Below are 11,105 nucleotides of genomic sequence, written 5' to 3'. Positions count from 1 at the left end.
CCAAATACTTCGCTCCAACCATTTATAGATTGAGAAAGTGAGCAAATTAAAAAAATTAACATTGAGCCAATCGGATCGCGAGCAAAATGAGTTGTGAGTTTAATAATTTAACAAATATTTTTTTCTTAATTTTAATTTTATTCAGAATATCAGTAAAATAAAACCTCGGCATCCATATTACAGATACACAATTAATAGGCGCTGTAGATGTCATTCTTCTCATGGTAATCGTGTTGTCCTACCCCCTACGTCTTACAGTCATTAAAAATCTGTACTCTCTCTTTTTTAACTTGTATTCTTTCGTAGACACCCGTCGAAATAAATAAGGCAGTGAATCAGTTCATAAGCTCTAACAGCGCTGCCGTCTGCTTCAAGCAATGGCATCCACAACCGGATGCGCAAATGTTATGTTTCTGTAAGAATTAATCATAAAGAATTATTTAGATCTTTAGCTCTATTATGTTCACGCACATTGAACCATTGCATCATATGCGCCATGTGGCCACCATGACCACATGCTAGACACGCATTGGCTGCACCTTTCACTGGCAGATTGCAAAGCTGGCAGAAAAGTACTGGTCGCTGGCAACTGGCGCATGAGGGCGTACGCTTGATTTTATTACAGCCTGTACATTCCGTGACGAATTCAACACCGTGTGGCTGCGTTTGTGAGAACATTGTGTGCTTTAGAATCTATAAAGAGACGATTATTTAAGAATTTTTAAGAAAAATCATGTATTCCATATTTATTATACCAGCGAACGTTTGGTCAGCAATTGCCAGCCGAACAATATATCCGCATACACTTTCTTGAGATGGTCAAAAAGCGGCATCTTTGTGCGTCTTATAAGCGAGCAGGAGTACGAGTCAGAGTTACAATGCTTTGAGTCGACCCAGTCCAGCGAATCCGACCATGAGTTGCTACGCAGCTGCTTCAAATGCACATTAACAGTTAGTGCTGTGCTGCATTTCGGATGAGATGCATGGTAATCAATTGGCAACACTGTGTGGTAAGGCGACGTGTTGGACAATTGCTGTAATTTATTGTGTTGGAAGCCTCGTGGAGGAGTCGACATGAATTCACCCAATTCTCCTGACGTTGAGGGGCACTTGTGAAAGAGGCATGCCAGCATTACAGCCGTCTGCAGATCACCAGCACCAGCGAAATGCATGATTAATGCCTCAAGAAGAAATTTCTTGAAGGGATCCTTATAGAAAAGCGTTTCATACTTCGTTTCATTCGGTATATTTGGCGTAGCTATCAGCTCGGCAAGCGTCCAAATCGGCACCAGATCATAGCGATCGTGTGTTTCGCAAACGTGCCGATTACGGCGACAAGTTGCCCGTAAATCGCGTTTGTCCAATGAAAATTCTTTTGCCATTTCACAATTAATATTCAGCAGCTTACAGGCTTCGTAAATATGCACGATAGGCGTGGCATTAGTTTGTTTTTGCATTGAACGATTCTTCGAGTGCTTGGCGCTCATCCGGTCTTGCAAATAGAAGGATGAATTTGAGTCGCGGTGCGTGTAGAGTACATTGCCCAGCAGAACACCACCACTAATGGCCGAAAATGTGCGTGGAGTTGTGTTTTGATGACGCAGAGTTAAGCGTTTGGAATGGGGGGCTTGTGCGAAAGTAACCAAAAGTCCGGTAGCGTTGAAATTAACACTCGAAGTGCGGGGATAAGGAATGCAGGCATCATGCAAAGCGCCACTTAAAGCGCCTTCCAAGCGAGGAGATTGTAAGCGCAGTTGAGATTTATCAGTGACACCACCAACGGACTATATACGGGAGAAATGAAGATACGGGTAAGATAGCAATGACAGCCAATAGCCCATAATCGGCATTCAGATTTAAACAAACCTTTTTCATGGCAGCCACTAAGGCACGCAAGCATTGCTCCAAGCAGGTGCGTGATTTTTTAACGCGCTGTAGAGCGTTAGTCTTGAGAGTCTTAAGCAAAATCGATGATAGTTGTTCGTGAAGTGTAGTACCCTCGCAAAAAGAGAATTCAGGGCCTACATTGGGACTCGGATACTCGGTTGGAAAGATAGTCTATAAAACAAAAACACCTGAAAATAAAGCACATGAACCATTACTCTTTGTACGCACCTGCAACACCACTATGTGACCACCAGCTGAAATCTTAAAAACGGCATATCGCTTAATCGCATCCAATACATCAACCTCCACATGTGGCATATTCCTATTAAGCAGCGAAAATTCATGATGCAGCGAGCAAGTCGGCTGATCAGTCAGTGAACGCGCTATATGTGCATCCTCTTTTCGCAATGGTGGCGGTGGTGATCGTGATATAGTTGGTATTATTAGGCTGTCCGAGGTTTCGGTCGGCAGCGATGCGGCACCAGCGCGTGTCAAACTCAAAGTGGGCTGATATAAGGATGACGAGTGTATTGGCTGAAATTTTGTGGGGGTTTCCGCAAAGGAGTCAGGCGTATCACACACTTCATTGCAATCGAAATCCGGTTCGCAAAGTTTAAGCATCGTAGGATCGATTTTCCACACGCGCAAACTACGATCACGTGACCATGTGACCAGTTCCTGAATATAAATGATTTATGGTTATAATTTGCGTAAACAAGCATATTATTAATAGTTTTTTTCCACAAAAGAATGAATTTTGTTTTTTCTACGCAAACAAATGCTCCGGTTTGAACTTACAATCTCTGAGATATTTTCACGATTTGGGCGCCACTCAAAATCAAGTATGACATCAGTGTGTCCGACAAATGAGCATACAGGATCTGTTTGCTTACTATTGCTCCATAAGAGTAAACTGTTCTCACCGCGTCCCATGGCAGGCACAACGATGCTAACCAATCCATTACCAATGGGCTATAAGCAAATTAAATTCATAAATTTACAAATTTTAGAGAACAACAATAAAAGTTACATACTGTATAACGCGCCCGCCACACTGGAGAGGACATCGTTATAATTTTCTCTGCACGACGCGGATTATTCACATCAAAGTATTTCACTGTGCCATCTTGACTCGCTGTAGCCAAACAAGTTTCACGCAAATGACTCCAATTGATGCCGTGTACCCTGCAAGTGATACATATATATATTCATATATATGATTACAAAAACATACCTAAATATGTATATAAGTGCAATTTGAAGCCTACCTATTCAAATGCGCAGTGATATAATGTACAGGACAAGAACCCTTTCGCATATCCCATATACGGAGATCGCCATCATGTGCCGCCGCTAGCAAATGGCCAGAGACACGATTAAATCCAACCTGTGTTGCACCAGCTAGTGATATATATCACATAAAATAAAAATAAAAAGTACCATATACATATGTACGATCTTACACAGCTATACTTACACATGCAGACTGCGCTGAGTGATAAAGTCGGCTTTCGAGGATCGCGCAAATCCCAAATGTGGGAGAAAGTATCAACAGAACAGCTCACCAGCAAATTGCTGTTTTTGCTATGCCAATCAATATCGGTCACCATGCGGGTATGACCCCGCAACGAATGGTAGTGCTGCATATCTGCTGCACCCCAAGTCACCACGTCAATGTGTTCACTGGTCTACAAGCCAAAAAAGGAATAAAAATTAAATTAAACAAAACTGATATCTGTAATATTTTTTATTATCAGTCCCACTTGCCGCTATAGCACAATACTCCTGCCGATTTGGTAGTGTAGCAAATTCCGCCGCAGACACTTCATACTTCGAATTTCTTTGAAATTCATGTAGAGTACCATCATCTTGTCCGAGCCGCTGTAATGCCAAATGACGTCGCCCGGCTAACAAAACCCATTGTCCCGTGTAGTCTACAGACATAGCGGTGGCCTGCAGTTCGCGATGCTCATAACACTTGTTGCTTTGCTGCACAATATGTGCCTTTTCACGCTCCCGACCACGAATGCTGTTGCCGGTAGCTGCCGACTCAGAAGTTGGAGGCATCTTTGAGTTAATGAAGCTGCCTTAAATTTCAATAGCGTCCAAATTTCTTGCAAAATTGCAAATTGCAGGAATCAAGTTCTTCCTTTGTGTTGTTAAAAATTGTTGTCAATATTAAGAAAATTTGTCGCGTATGCAATCGCCTGCATCGTTCAGGTTTTAATGTTCCAAATGCAAAGTATTTTTATTAAAAGAATATTGCAACGCTAAATCGAAATTTCGCTTCATCGCAATAAGAAAATAAACACGCAAAAAGAAAACGCACCAAGAGAATATTAAAAGATTCTCTTCTGACGCACTGTTTATTGTTATCAGCGTTTATTAATGAAAACAAATATGGAAACAGTCACGGAAGCAACTAGTAAACAAATGTTATCGATAATTCATGAGGTGAATTCGTAGAAGGTGAATTCGCTAGGGCACCAGCAGAATTTTGTTTACTCAATTTGGTAGTTTGGTAACTTCTTTGGTTCAATTGTTAAAATTCCAATGAGAATGTAAACAAACGAAAAAATATAAAAATAGTTTGTTCTGACTATTGTATATTGCTCTCATGATTCATGAATCATGGTATTGCTTTGTCACGGTTTTTAGCTTCTGTAAGGCGGCCGCCGTAGCCGAATGGGTTGATACGTGATTACCATTCGGGAATCTCGGTTAAACACCAAAATTAAGAAAAACATTTTTCTAATAGCGGTCGCCCCTCGGCAGGCAATGGCAAACCTCCGAGTGTATTTCTGCCATGAAAAAGATCCTCATAAAAATATCTGCCGTTCGGAGTCGGCTTGATACTGTAGGTCCCTCCATTTATGGAACAACATCAAGACGCACACCACAAATAGGAGGAGCTCGGCCAAACACCCAAAAAGGGTGTAGGCGCCAATTATATATATATATATATATATAAGTAATCAAATTGATTGGTTGCTGATGACATTTTGCCATACCTTTGTATCAAGTGATTGCGGGTTTTGATTGTTTGAAAGCATTGTTTGATTTATACGATGAATCCTTGTTTAGATTAGATTAGATTTTCTATCAGATTTGCACCTCGATCTCATGGCCTTTTGTACTCTCTACTCATCACAGTACCTCATCCAGACCCAGTTCCCTTATAAAACTTAATATAGAGCTGGGTTGGACTGAGCGTGCAAGCCTTTCTTCTGGCTGCAATTGGCCAACCGGATATGTCCCAACCTACTCCGCGCTATAGCGCTGTACCTTGCATTGAAGCCTCCTAGGATTGGTCGCAGAAACAACAAGAGTCAGTGGACCATATTCCGATCACGTACAGAAGGCTGTGCAGTCTGCAATGGTCTGTGAGAATGCCCGTGACATTCTCAGTTTACCCTTAGGGAAAGTTATGAGTTTTTTAAACCTCTTTTGGTTGTACCCCTTCATGAAGGATTTCGTCTGGCGTAGCTCTATAGTTTGGTGCCAGCTAACCTTCCTAAGCCTTAGCTCTTCACTCCTAAGCTTCTCCTTGATGGTGTGTTGTCCCACAGCAAGGAAGGGGTCGGGTTCTATTAATGCTGCGGCTTAGTCTCTCTCGCCAATGCGTCCACTATTTCGATCCCGATAGCATACACCTCCGTTTGGAAGATGCCTGGAAATCTACGCATCGGCACAAAACCCATGGTTTTAGTGCCGTATGTTCCAGCGCCTATATCTTCTGGGGTCTTCAAGCCATCTGTGTACCAGCACCGGGTACACTCGTGGAGTTTCCTTTCAGATGTAAGTCTACTCCAGTTTAACTTATCATCCAGTTCAATTCTGAACTTCTTTTCGAATTTGTTGCCTTTAGTGATATCATCTCTGGTTAGCTGGGAAAGTGAAAGCTGCAGCCTCAGCAGTTCCATGTTTTTAGATGACATCACTTTTCCTCTCCCGAAACCTTTCCTGGCAATATTCAACAGGGTACGCTTGGCTGATTGCTGAATAACTATCTGAAGCAGCGAGAGTTTGGTTCTTGATCCCCAGCGACCGCTCCATATGCTCTCATTGGTCTTATTATCATGATGTACACATCCATTTCATGATTCTGTCCCAGGATTTTCCTGCTAGACGTTTGCAGATCATGAGAGTCTTTGTTGAATCCTGGTTTGCAAAGAAGGGAAATACACAATTTGGAAAATTAAAATTGTCGAAGATACTGCCAATGCGAACACCACAAAAAAGTATCAGATGGTTGTCAAATATTGCTTCACAGATGTTGTCAATATATGACTTAATATATTTCACAACATGAATTGCCAACTTCATTCAATTTGCTGTCGCGATTGGCAATTTCATTGAAATTGACCATTGAAAATAATCAAAAATCTAATGTCGAAACGTTAAGTTAACACGGAAGGGCACATATTTCTTATCCCTGCATCTTTATTAGGGGAATCACCGCAATTTCGAAAGTGTACAATTTATACCAAAATGGTTGGTAAGTCCTCCGTTTCGGCACTACAGGAATATTGTGCTAAAAACAAGGTACAACCACCAACCTACGAGTACGTTGATGAGGAAGACGGTAGTTTTACCTGCCAGGTAATATTTACGCTGCCGTACAACACGAACTACTATATGTAGTGCATTATTAAGTTCGAAAAATCACATCTGATCTATTAAAAGATTTCCTTTATGGACACCGTCGCGGAGGGTAGAGGTCGGTCTAAGCGAGATGCAAAACACCAGGCCGCCGCTTCAGTCATAAAACGTTTGCGGCTCAGCAACATGCCACAACTCGTCGAAGATTTCGATGCTGACATACCAACTACTGACGTCATAGTCCAGTTGCGGGATTATTGCGTACAACACCAAATGCCGCTACCCACAATCGAAATTGTACAACAGGCCGGCACACCAGATGCGCCAGAATTCACAGCGTTATGCACAGTTGCTTCAATACGTCGTTATGGAGTTTCAGAAAAGAAAAAGGATGCACGACAGAAAGCCGCTTATGAAATGCTACGTATAATTGTTGATGTAAGTGGGTTAATTATATGCAGGTTTTATATTCATTATTATTGTATATATAGGATGTGTCTAGATTGGAGCATCAAATGCAAGTAGCTACGTTACAAGATGCACAAGAAGATATTGAAGCAGAGCGTTATAAAAAATTTAAAAGTTATCGTGAAATGACTGAATCCAGTACCGGTGAAATACCAGGGGTCTTACTCTGTGATCGACACAATTATTTCAAGAATTTTTATACCGAATTAAAAAACGCAGCGTATAAAATACTTTCTAGTACTACATACGAGAACGAGGAGGACCAGGTAATGGATTTACTGGATGCGCTAAAAATCAAACCAAAAATGTCGGAAATGCACTCATCGGAAGGAAAAGCCATGTTGTTTGTCGAGATGAACTGCGACTTTGATGTTGTATTCGCTGGATCGCCGAGCAAAGTGTACAGAGATATTATTGATTATTTCAAAGTGATGCTATGAAAAATATTTTACGAGAATAAGAGGAGTAACTATTATCACAATATATGAATTAAAAAAAAACAAGCTGAACGGATGCTTAGTGAATGAATTGATTAAAGGGAATTGTTTCATGTGCTTATTAAAATGTACCAACAAACGATTATAATTTAAATTATTTTTTTCTTTAATTACATGCTCGTGTACTTCGTAGACCATAAAAAATTAAATAAGTTATTGTTTGTTTAAACTTAATTCTAATATCTCACGACCTACGCCATCCGTACTAGTCCAGACTATTTTGCATTGGAATCGTTTATCTGCTGTAATCAAGTCCTCAAATTGCCTTAGTCCTCCACCAACACCAAAATAGTATATTTTTGCGGCAACTAGCACTACACCGCCTGGACTTAGCTTTCTGTATAATGTCTCCAACAGCTTTTGCTGATTTTTAGGATTGTAAATTGTCTCTGATGTTAGTATAAAATCGAACTTATCCGTTGTGCATTCTGCGCCTTGTGAAGTTAGCTCCGAGTATTTTCGCCAATCACCAGAGTAAAATTGCAAACTTTTACTCAATGCGTCAATTTCATTCCGTTGAATTTGTTCTGCATTCGATATATCTGATTTATCAACATCAGATTTCACCCTGGCTACATTTAACAGAACATTTGGTATGGTAATTCGTGTCAAAACATCTTTATTCTATGAAAGATTTTATTTTAGCAAGTTAATTTTCTTTTTTTAATTGTACTCACATAATCTTGAAAGTGCACTGTTGAACCACACTTGTACGCATAAATACCAAGCAAACCAGCGCCACAGCCTAGATCCAACACCCGTTTTCCGCGCCACTCTTGTGGCTTAAAAGTTTTTACTAAGTATTGCAGAAGGTCTTCTGTGCATTCCCAGATTTTCGCACCACCTATGAATTTAAGTTTATATCTGTACATTTTCCTTTAATATTAATAATTTCTAGAATGTCTTTACCTTCATAAATGCCTGGAATGAGGTCAGAGTGTTTTTGCTCGGCTTTGCTAATACCTTTATTGTCTTCACTATTGCCAGTTATGTGATCTAATAGAAATTTTGTCATAATGTGCTTTATGGAAATATCGCCAATATTTAATATTCTCGCATTTAATTTATATACATCTAAGTTTTCTAGTGTTTCAATGCTTATAGGTACATTTTCTGCTTCGTACCATTCTTCAGGTTCATTGCTCAGCTCATTTTGACTGGAATCAAACTTTTGAATAAACAGGCGAACAATGCTTTGGTTACACATACATACCTCGTAGTAGGTATTAAGTTCAATTCCTTTTCATTACTTTTTCCACTGAAAGGATTGTCATTATCAATATCAACATTAAAAGCAAATTTAAACATTTTGTAAATAAAATCCGGTTATCCCAACAAGATTTTGTGGAAATACGTGTTTCTATTTGGTAAACAAAACAACTTGTCGGTGTTAACCAACACGTGTGGTCAGCGATGCCATACTAGAAACTCGATCAAAATAATGCTCTGTTTCCATAGCACGTAATTCCCTCTCTCATTCGTAATTCACTTCACAATTATATTTCTAATGTCTGACGTTAAAAGTACGTTCACATATGCATGAATTACCCTTAAATCCACAAAATTAGTCTACCCGTTCACATATGGCAGATTACCAGCAAAATTGACAATTAGCTGTCAATACTGATGTGAAAGGTTTTTCCTCAAAAAAATTATTTTGGTGGAATATTTCGGTGTTTTTGGTTTGTTTAATTATTACTAACGATATGAAGAAAATACAAGGAGAAGGAATAGCTAATTTAATTGCACAATTGGCGGCTAATGCTGCTAATAATAAGCAGTTGGAGGAAATCCGTAAACGACGTTGAGTGAGGTTTAAAAAAATTATGGCAGCAATACGCTTTCGAAATTCGATATTACATTTTATAATAAGTAATAAGAGGACACACGATTTTTTTCTGTTATATGAATGCATAGTTAATAATATCTAAAAAACATTTTATTAGAATTATTCCCACAAATGTTTTCTTTGCCGGCATCCATTTTATTTAGTTTTTACTTTGACGTTTGTGAAGAATTACACGCGTAAAAATAATAACACACAAGAAACAAAGGGTTGCATTCCAAAAAGTATAGTTATTATCTAGGATTATTTTATAATCTCAGGTCTTGGGAGAGAAGTTTTGTATGGGAAATCTCGCTTTTTAATTACGGATTGAGAGCTAAGCACGAAAAAGTAGATCATCTATTTATATGTGAACGTATTATAGGTAAGATAGTTTTTATTGCATTCGCCTTGGAATTTCCGTGCAAAGAACAATTCGTTTGAAAACAAATGTACGGTTTGCTTTCGTAGAAAAAATAAAATATTACGCGGACTACGACCACATTTCTTAATTTTTAAAAAATTTAGGGTTAAGTCTATTACACTGCCATTTAGTACCGAACTTTTTATAAGATTTCGCCAATTTGCTCGTAATTTTTTTCTGGCATGCATAGTTTTTGGCGATTTTAAATAAAAATTAACGGAAAAGATTTATAATGCAAAACATTTGGAATGTTGTGAAAAAAAATAACGAACACTTCTCAGTCTCCCTCATATGTATTTCTACATTGGTATGTAGGAATTTCTGTTAAAAAATTTAATTAATTTGTTTGCACAGCAAACATTTCGCAAACAATTTTTTGTTAGCGTTTAACATGAATACAATTCATTTTTGCAAAGTCTGAATATATGGAGTATGTATTTGAGTTAAAAATATTTACACCGAATAGAATAAAATTTAAAACAAACTTTTATAACATACTTTTCATTTGGCCAATTTTTCGATACTATCGATAGTTTTTCGGAAAATTACTAATCGATTAATAGTCTGATAACAACGATACTATTACGATAGTAATTCCAGGAATTGCGAAAACCATCGATGGTGTGACTATTGATATTTTCCCATGCGAATATCACTAACACAATCTCAGTTTTTTCATAAAGAAGCCACTTGGTGACCCAAGTGACGTCAACCCATCAACCATAGATGACCCATTAACTAATTCTGTCAAATTCACAGAGACGAATAGCGGCCTGCTACGTACACCTCTAAAAATCTTTTCACCATGCTTCCTATCAGCTGATTGCCTCTATTGGTTTCCACCACTAAATTTGGTGAACTTCTAGTGTGTAACAAAAATTAACTCTAGCATAAAATTTCAAATCTGATGACTTAACGACTGTTATAAATTACTGAATATCAGCAAAATTACATCAGTCGATTTTGTTTGTAGGTGTTTATTTGATTAATGCAATATTTACTAAATAATAGTTTCATTTTATTTATTTTGCAACTAGTTATACTTTATGTATTAAGCGTAAACACACATACAAATTACTTGTTTGCTTGTAAAACTTTGCAGTTAATTTTCTATTTATTTACGTTTTCTAGTTGCTTTCATAAACTTTTATGCCTGTAGTAACAATTGCTTTTAGAATTTGCTTATACTTTTCACAGCAACAGATGCATATACATATATATATTTATGAATTTCGAGTACAAGCGTACATAAAGATAGCGATGTAATAACGCAAAAAAAAGAACGAAATTATAGTAAGCGGTAATATTTTTTTATAGTTTTTTTTCAGTAACACGAGCACATTAAACCCGTCTGGAATGAGGCTGCAGATATCAGCATATCACAGATGAATTTATGTGCATT

At 38.3% G+C, this 11,105-nt stretch overlaps 3 protein-coding genes across 3 annotated transcripts; 1 reads left to right on the top strand and 2 right to left on the bottom strand.

The window, feature by feature from the left end:
* On the bottom strand, positions 1-4,295 carry LOC128865366 (GATOR complex protein Wdr59). Its single transcript, XM_054105651.1, has 10 exons — positions 3,655-4,295; positions 3,365-3,575; positions 3,156-3,288; positions 2,922-3,072; positions 2,686-2,859; positions 2,116-2,565; positions 1,867-2,058; positions 756-1,784; positions 472-693; positions 1-413 (listed from the first exon to the last, which is right to left on the bottom strand). The coding sequence occupies exons 1-10, from the start codon at positions 3,952-3,954 to the stop codon at positions 336-338; spliced, it is 2,940 nt and encodes a 979-aa protein (XP_053961626.1). The 5' UTR covers positions 3,955-4,295; the 3' UTR covers positions 1-335.
* Positions 4,296-6,228: 1,933 nt separating this feature from the next.
* On the top strand, positions 6,229-7,460 carry LOC128864001 (interferon-inducible double-stranded RNA-dependent protein kinase activator A homolog). The gene is made up of 3 exons (XM_054103459.1): positions 6,229-6,489; positions 6,574-6,927; positions 6,981-7,460. The coding sequence occupies exons 1-3, from the start codon at positions 6,379-6,381 to the stop codon at positions 7,395-7,397; spliced, it is 882 nt and encodes a 293-aa protein (XP_053959434.1). The 5' UTR covers positions 6,229-6,378; the 3' UTR covers positions 7,398-7,460.
* A 102-nt stretch (positions 7,461-7,562) lies between these two features.
* On the bottom strand, positions 7,563-8,870 carry LOC128864000 (histidine protein methyltransferase 1 homolog). Its single transcript, XM_054103458.1, has 4 exons — positions 8,668-8,870; positions 8,364-8,611; positions 8,132-8,298; positions 7,563-8,078 (listed from the first exon to the last, which is right to left on the bottom strand). Exons 1-4 carry the CDS (start codon positions 8,760-8,762, stop codon positions 7,608-7,610), a joined length of 981 nt encoding a protein of 326 aa, XP_053959433.1. The 5' UTR covers positions 8,763-8,870; the 3' UTR covers positions 7,563-7,607.
* Positions 8,871-11,105: the final 2,235 nt, after the last annotated feature.

Source organism: Anastrepha ludens, chromosome 5 (assembly GCF_028408465.1).
Source record: "Anastrepha ludens isolate Willacy chromosome 5, idAnaLude1.1, whole genome shotgun sequence".
In the NCBI taxonomy this organism is placed as follows: domain Eukaryota; kingdom Metazoa; phylum Arthropoda; class Insecta; order Diptera; family Tephritidae; genus Anastrepha; species Anastrepha ludens.
Note: the sequence above shows the minus strand (reverse complement) of the source record. Positions and strands in the feature narration are given on the sequence as shown.

What these genes read in the sequence shown, in the direction of transcription:
- LOC128864001 (XM_054103459.1), top strand. Translation starts at nt 6,379, where the DNA reads ATGGTTGGTAAGTCCTCCGTTTCGGCACTACAGGAATATTGTGCTAAA. An exon ending in ACGGTAGTTTTACCTGCCAG is followed by an intron (nt 6,490 to 6,573) that starts GTAATATTTACG and finishes ATCTATTAAAAG; the next exon opens with ATTTCCTTTATGGACACCGT. An exon ending in TGCTACGTATAATTGTTGAT is followed by an intron (nt 6,928 to 6,980) that starts GTAAGTGGGTTA and finishes TTGTATATATAG; the next exon opens with GATGTGTCTAGATTGGAGCA.
- LOC128864000 (XM_054103458.1), bottom strand. Translation starts at nt 8,762, where the DNA reads ATGTTTAAATTTGCTTTTAATGTTGATATTGATAATGACAATCCTTTC. An exon ending in CATTCCAGGCATTTATGAAG is followed by an intron (nt 8,299 to 8,363) that starts GTAAAGACATTC and finishes TTAAATTCATAG; the next exon opens with GTGGTGCGAAAATCTGGGAA. An exon ending in CAGTGCACTTTCAAGATTAT is followed by an intron (nt 8,079 to 8,131) that starts GTGAGTACAATT and finishes AATCTTTCATAG; the next exon opens with AATAAAGATGTTTTGACACG.
- LOC128865366 (XM_054105651.1), bottom strand. Translation starts at nt 3,954, where the DNA reads ATGCCTCCAACTTCTGAGTCGGCAGCTACCGGCAACAGCATTCGTGGT. An exon ending in AGGAGTATTGTGCTATAGCG is followed by an intron (nt 3,576 to 3,654) that starts GCAAGTGGGACT and finishes TTTGGCTTGTAG; the next exon opens with ACCAGTGAACACATTGACGT. An exon ending in TGTGGCGGGCGCGTTATACA is followed by an intron (nt 2,860 to 2,921) that starts GTATGTAACTTT and finishes ATTTGCTTATAG; the next exon opens with CCCATTGGTAATGGATTGGT.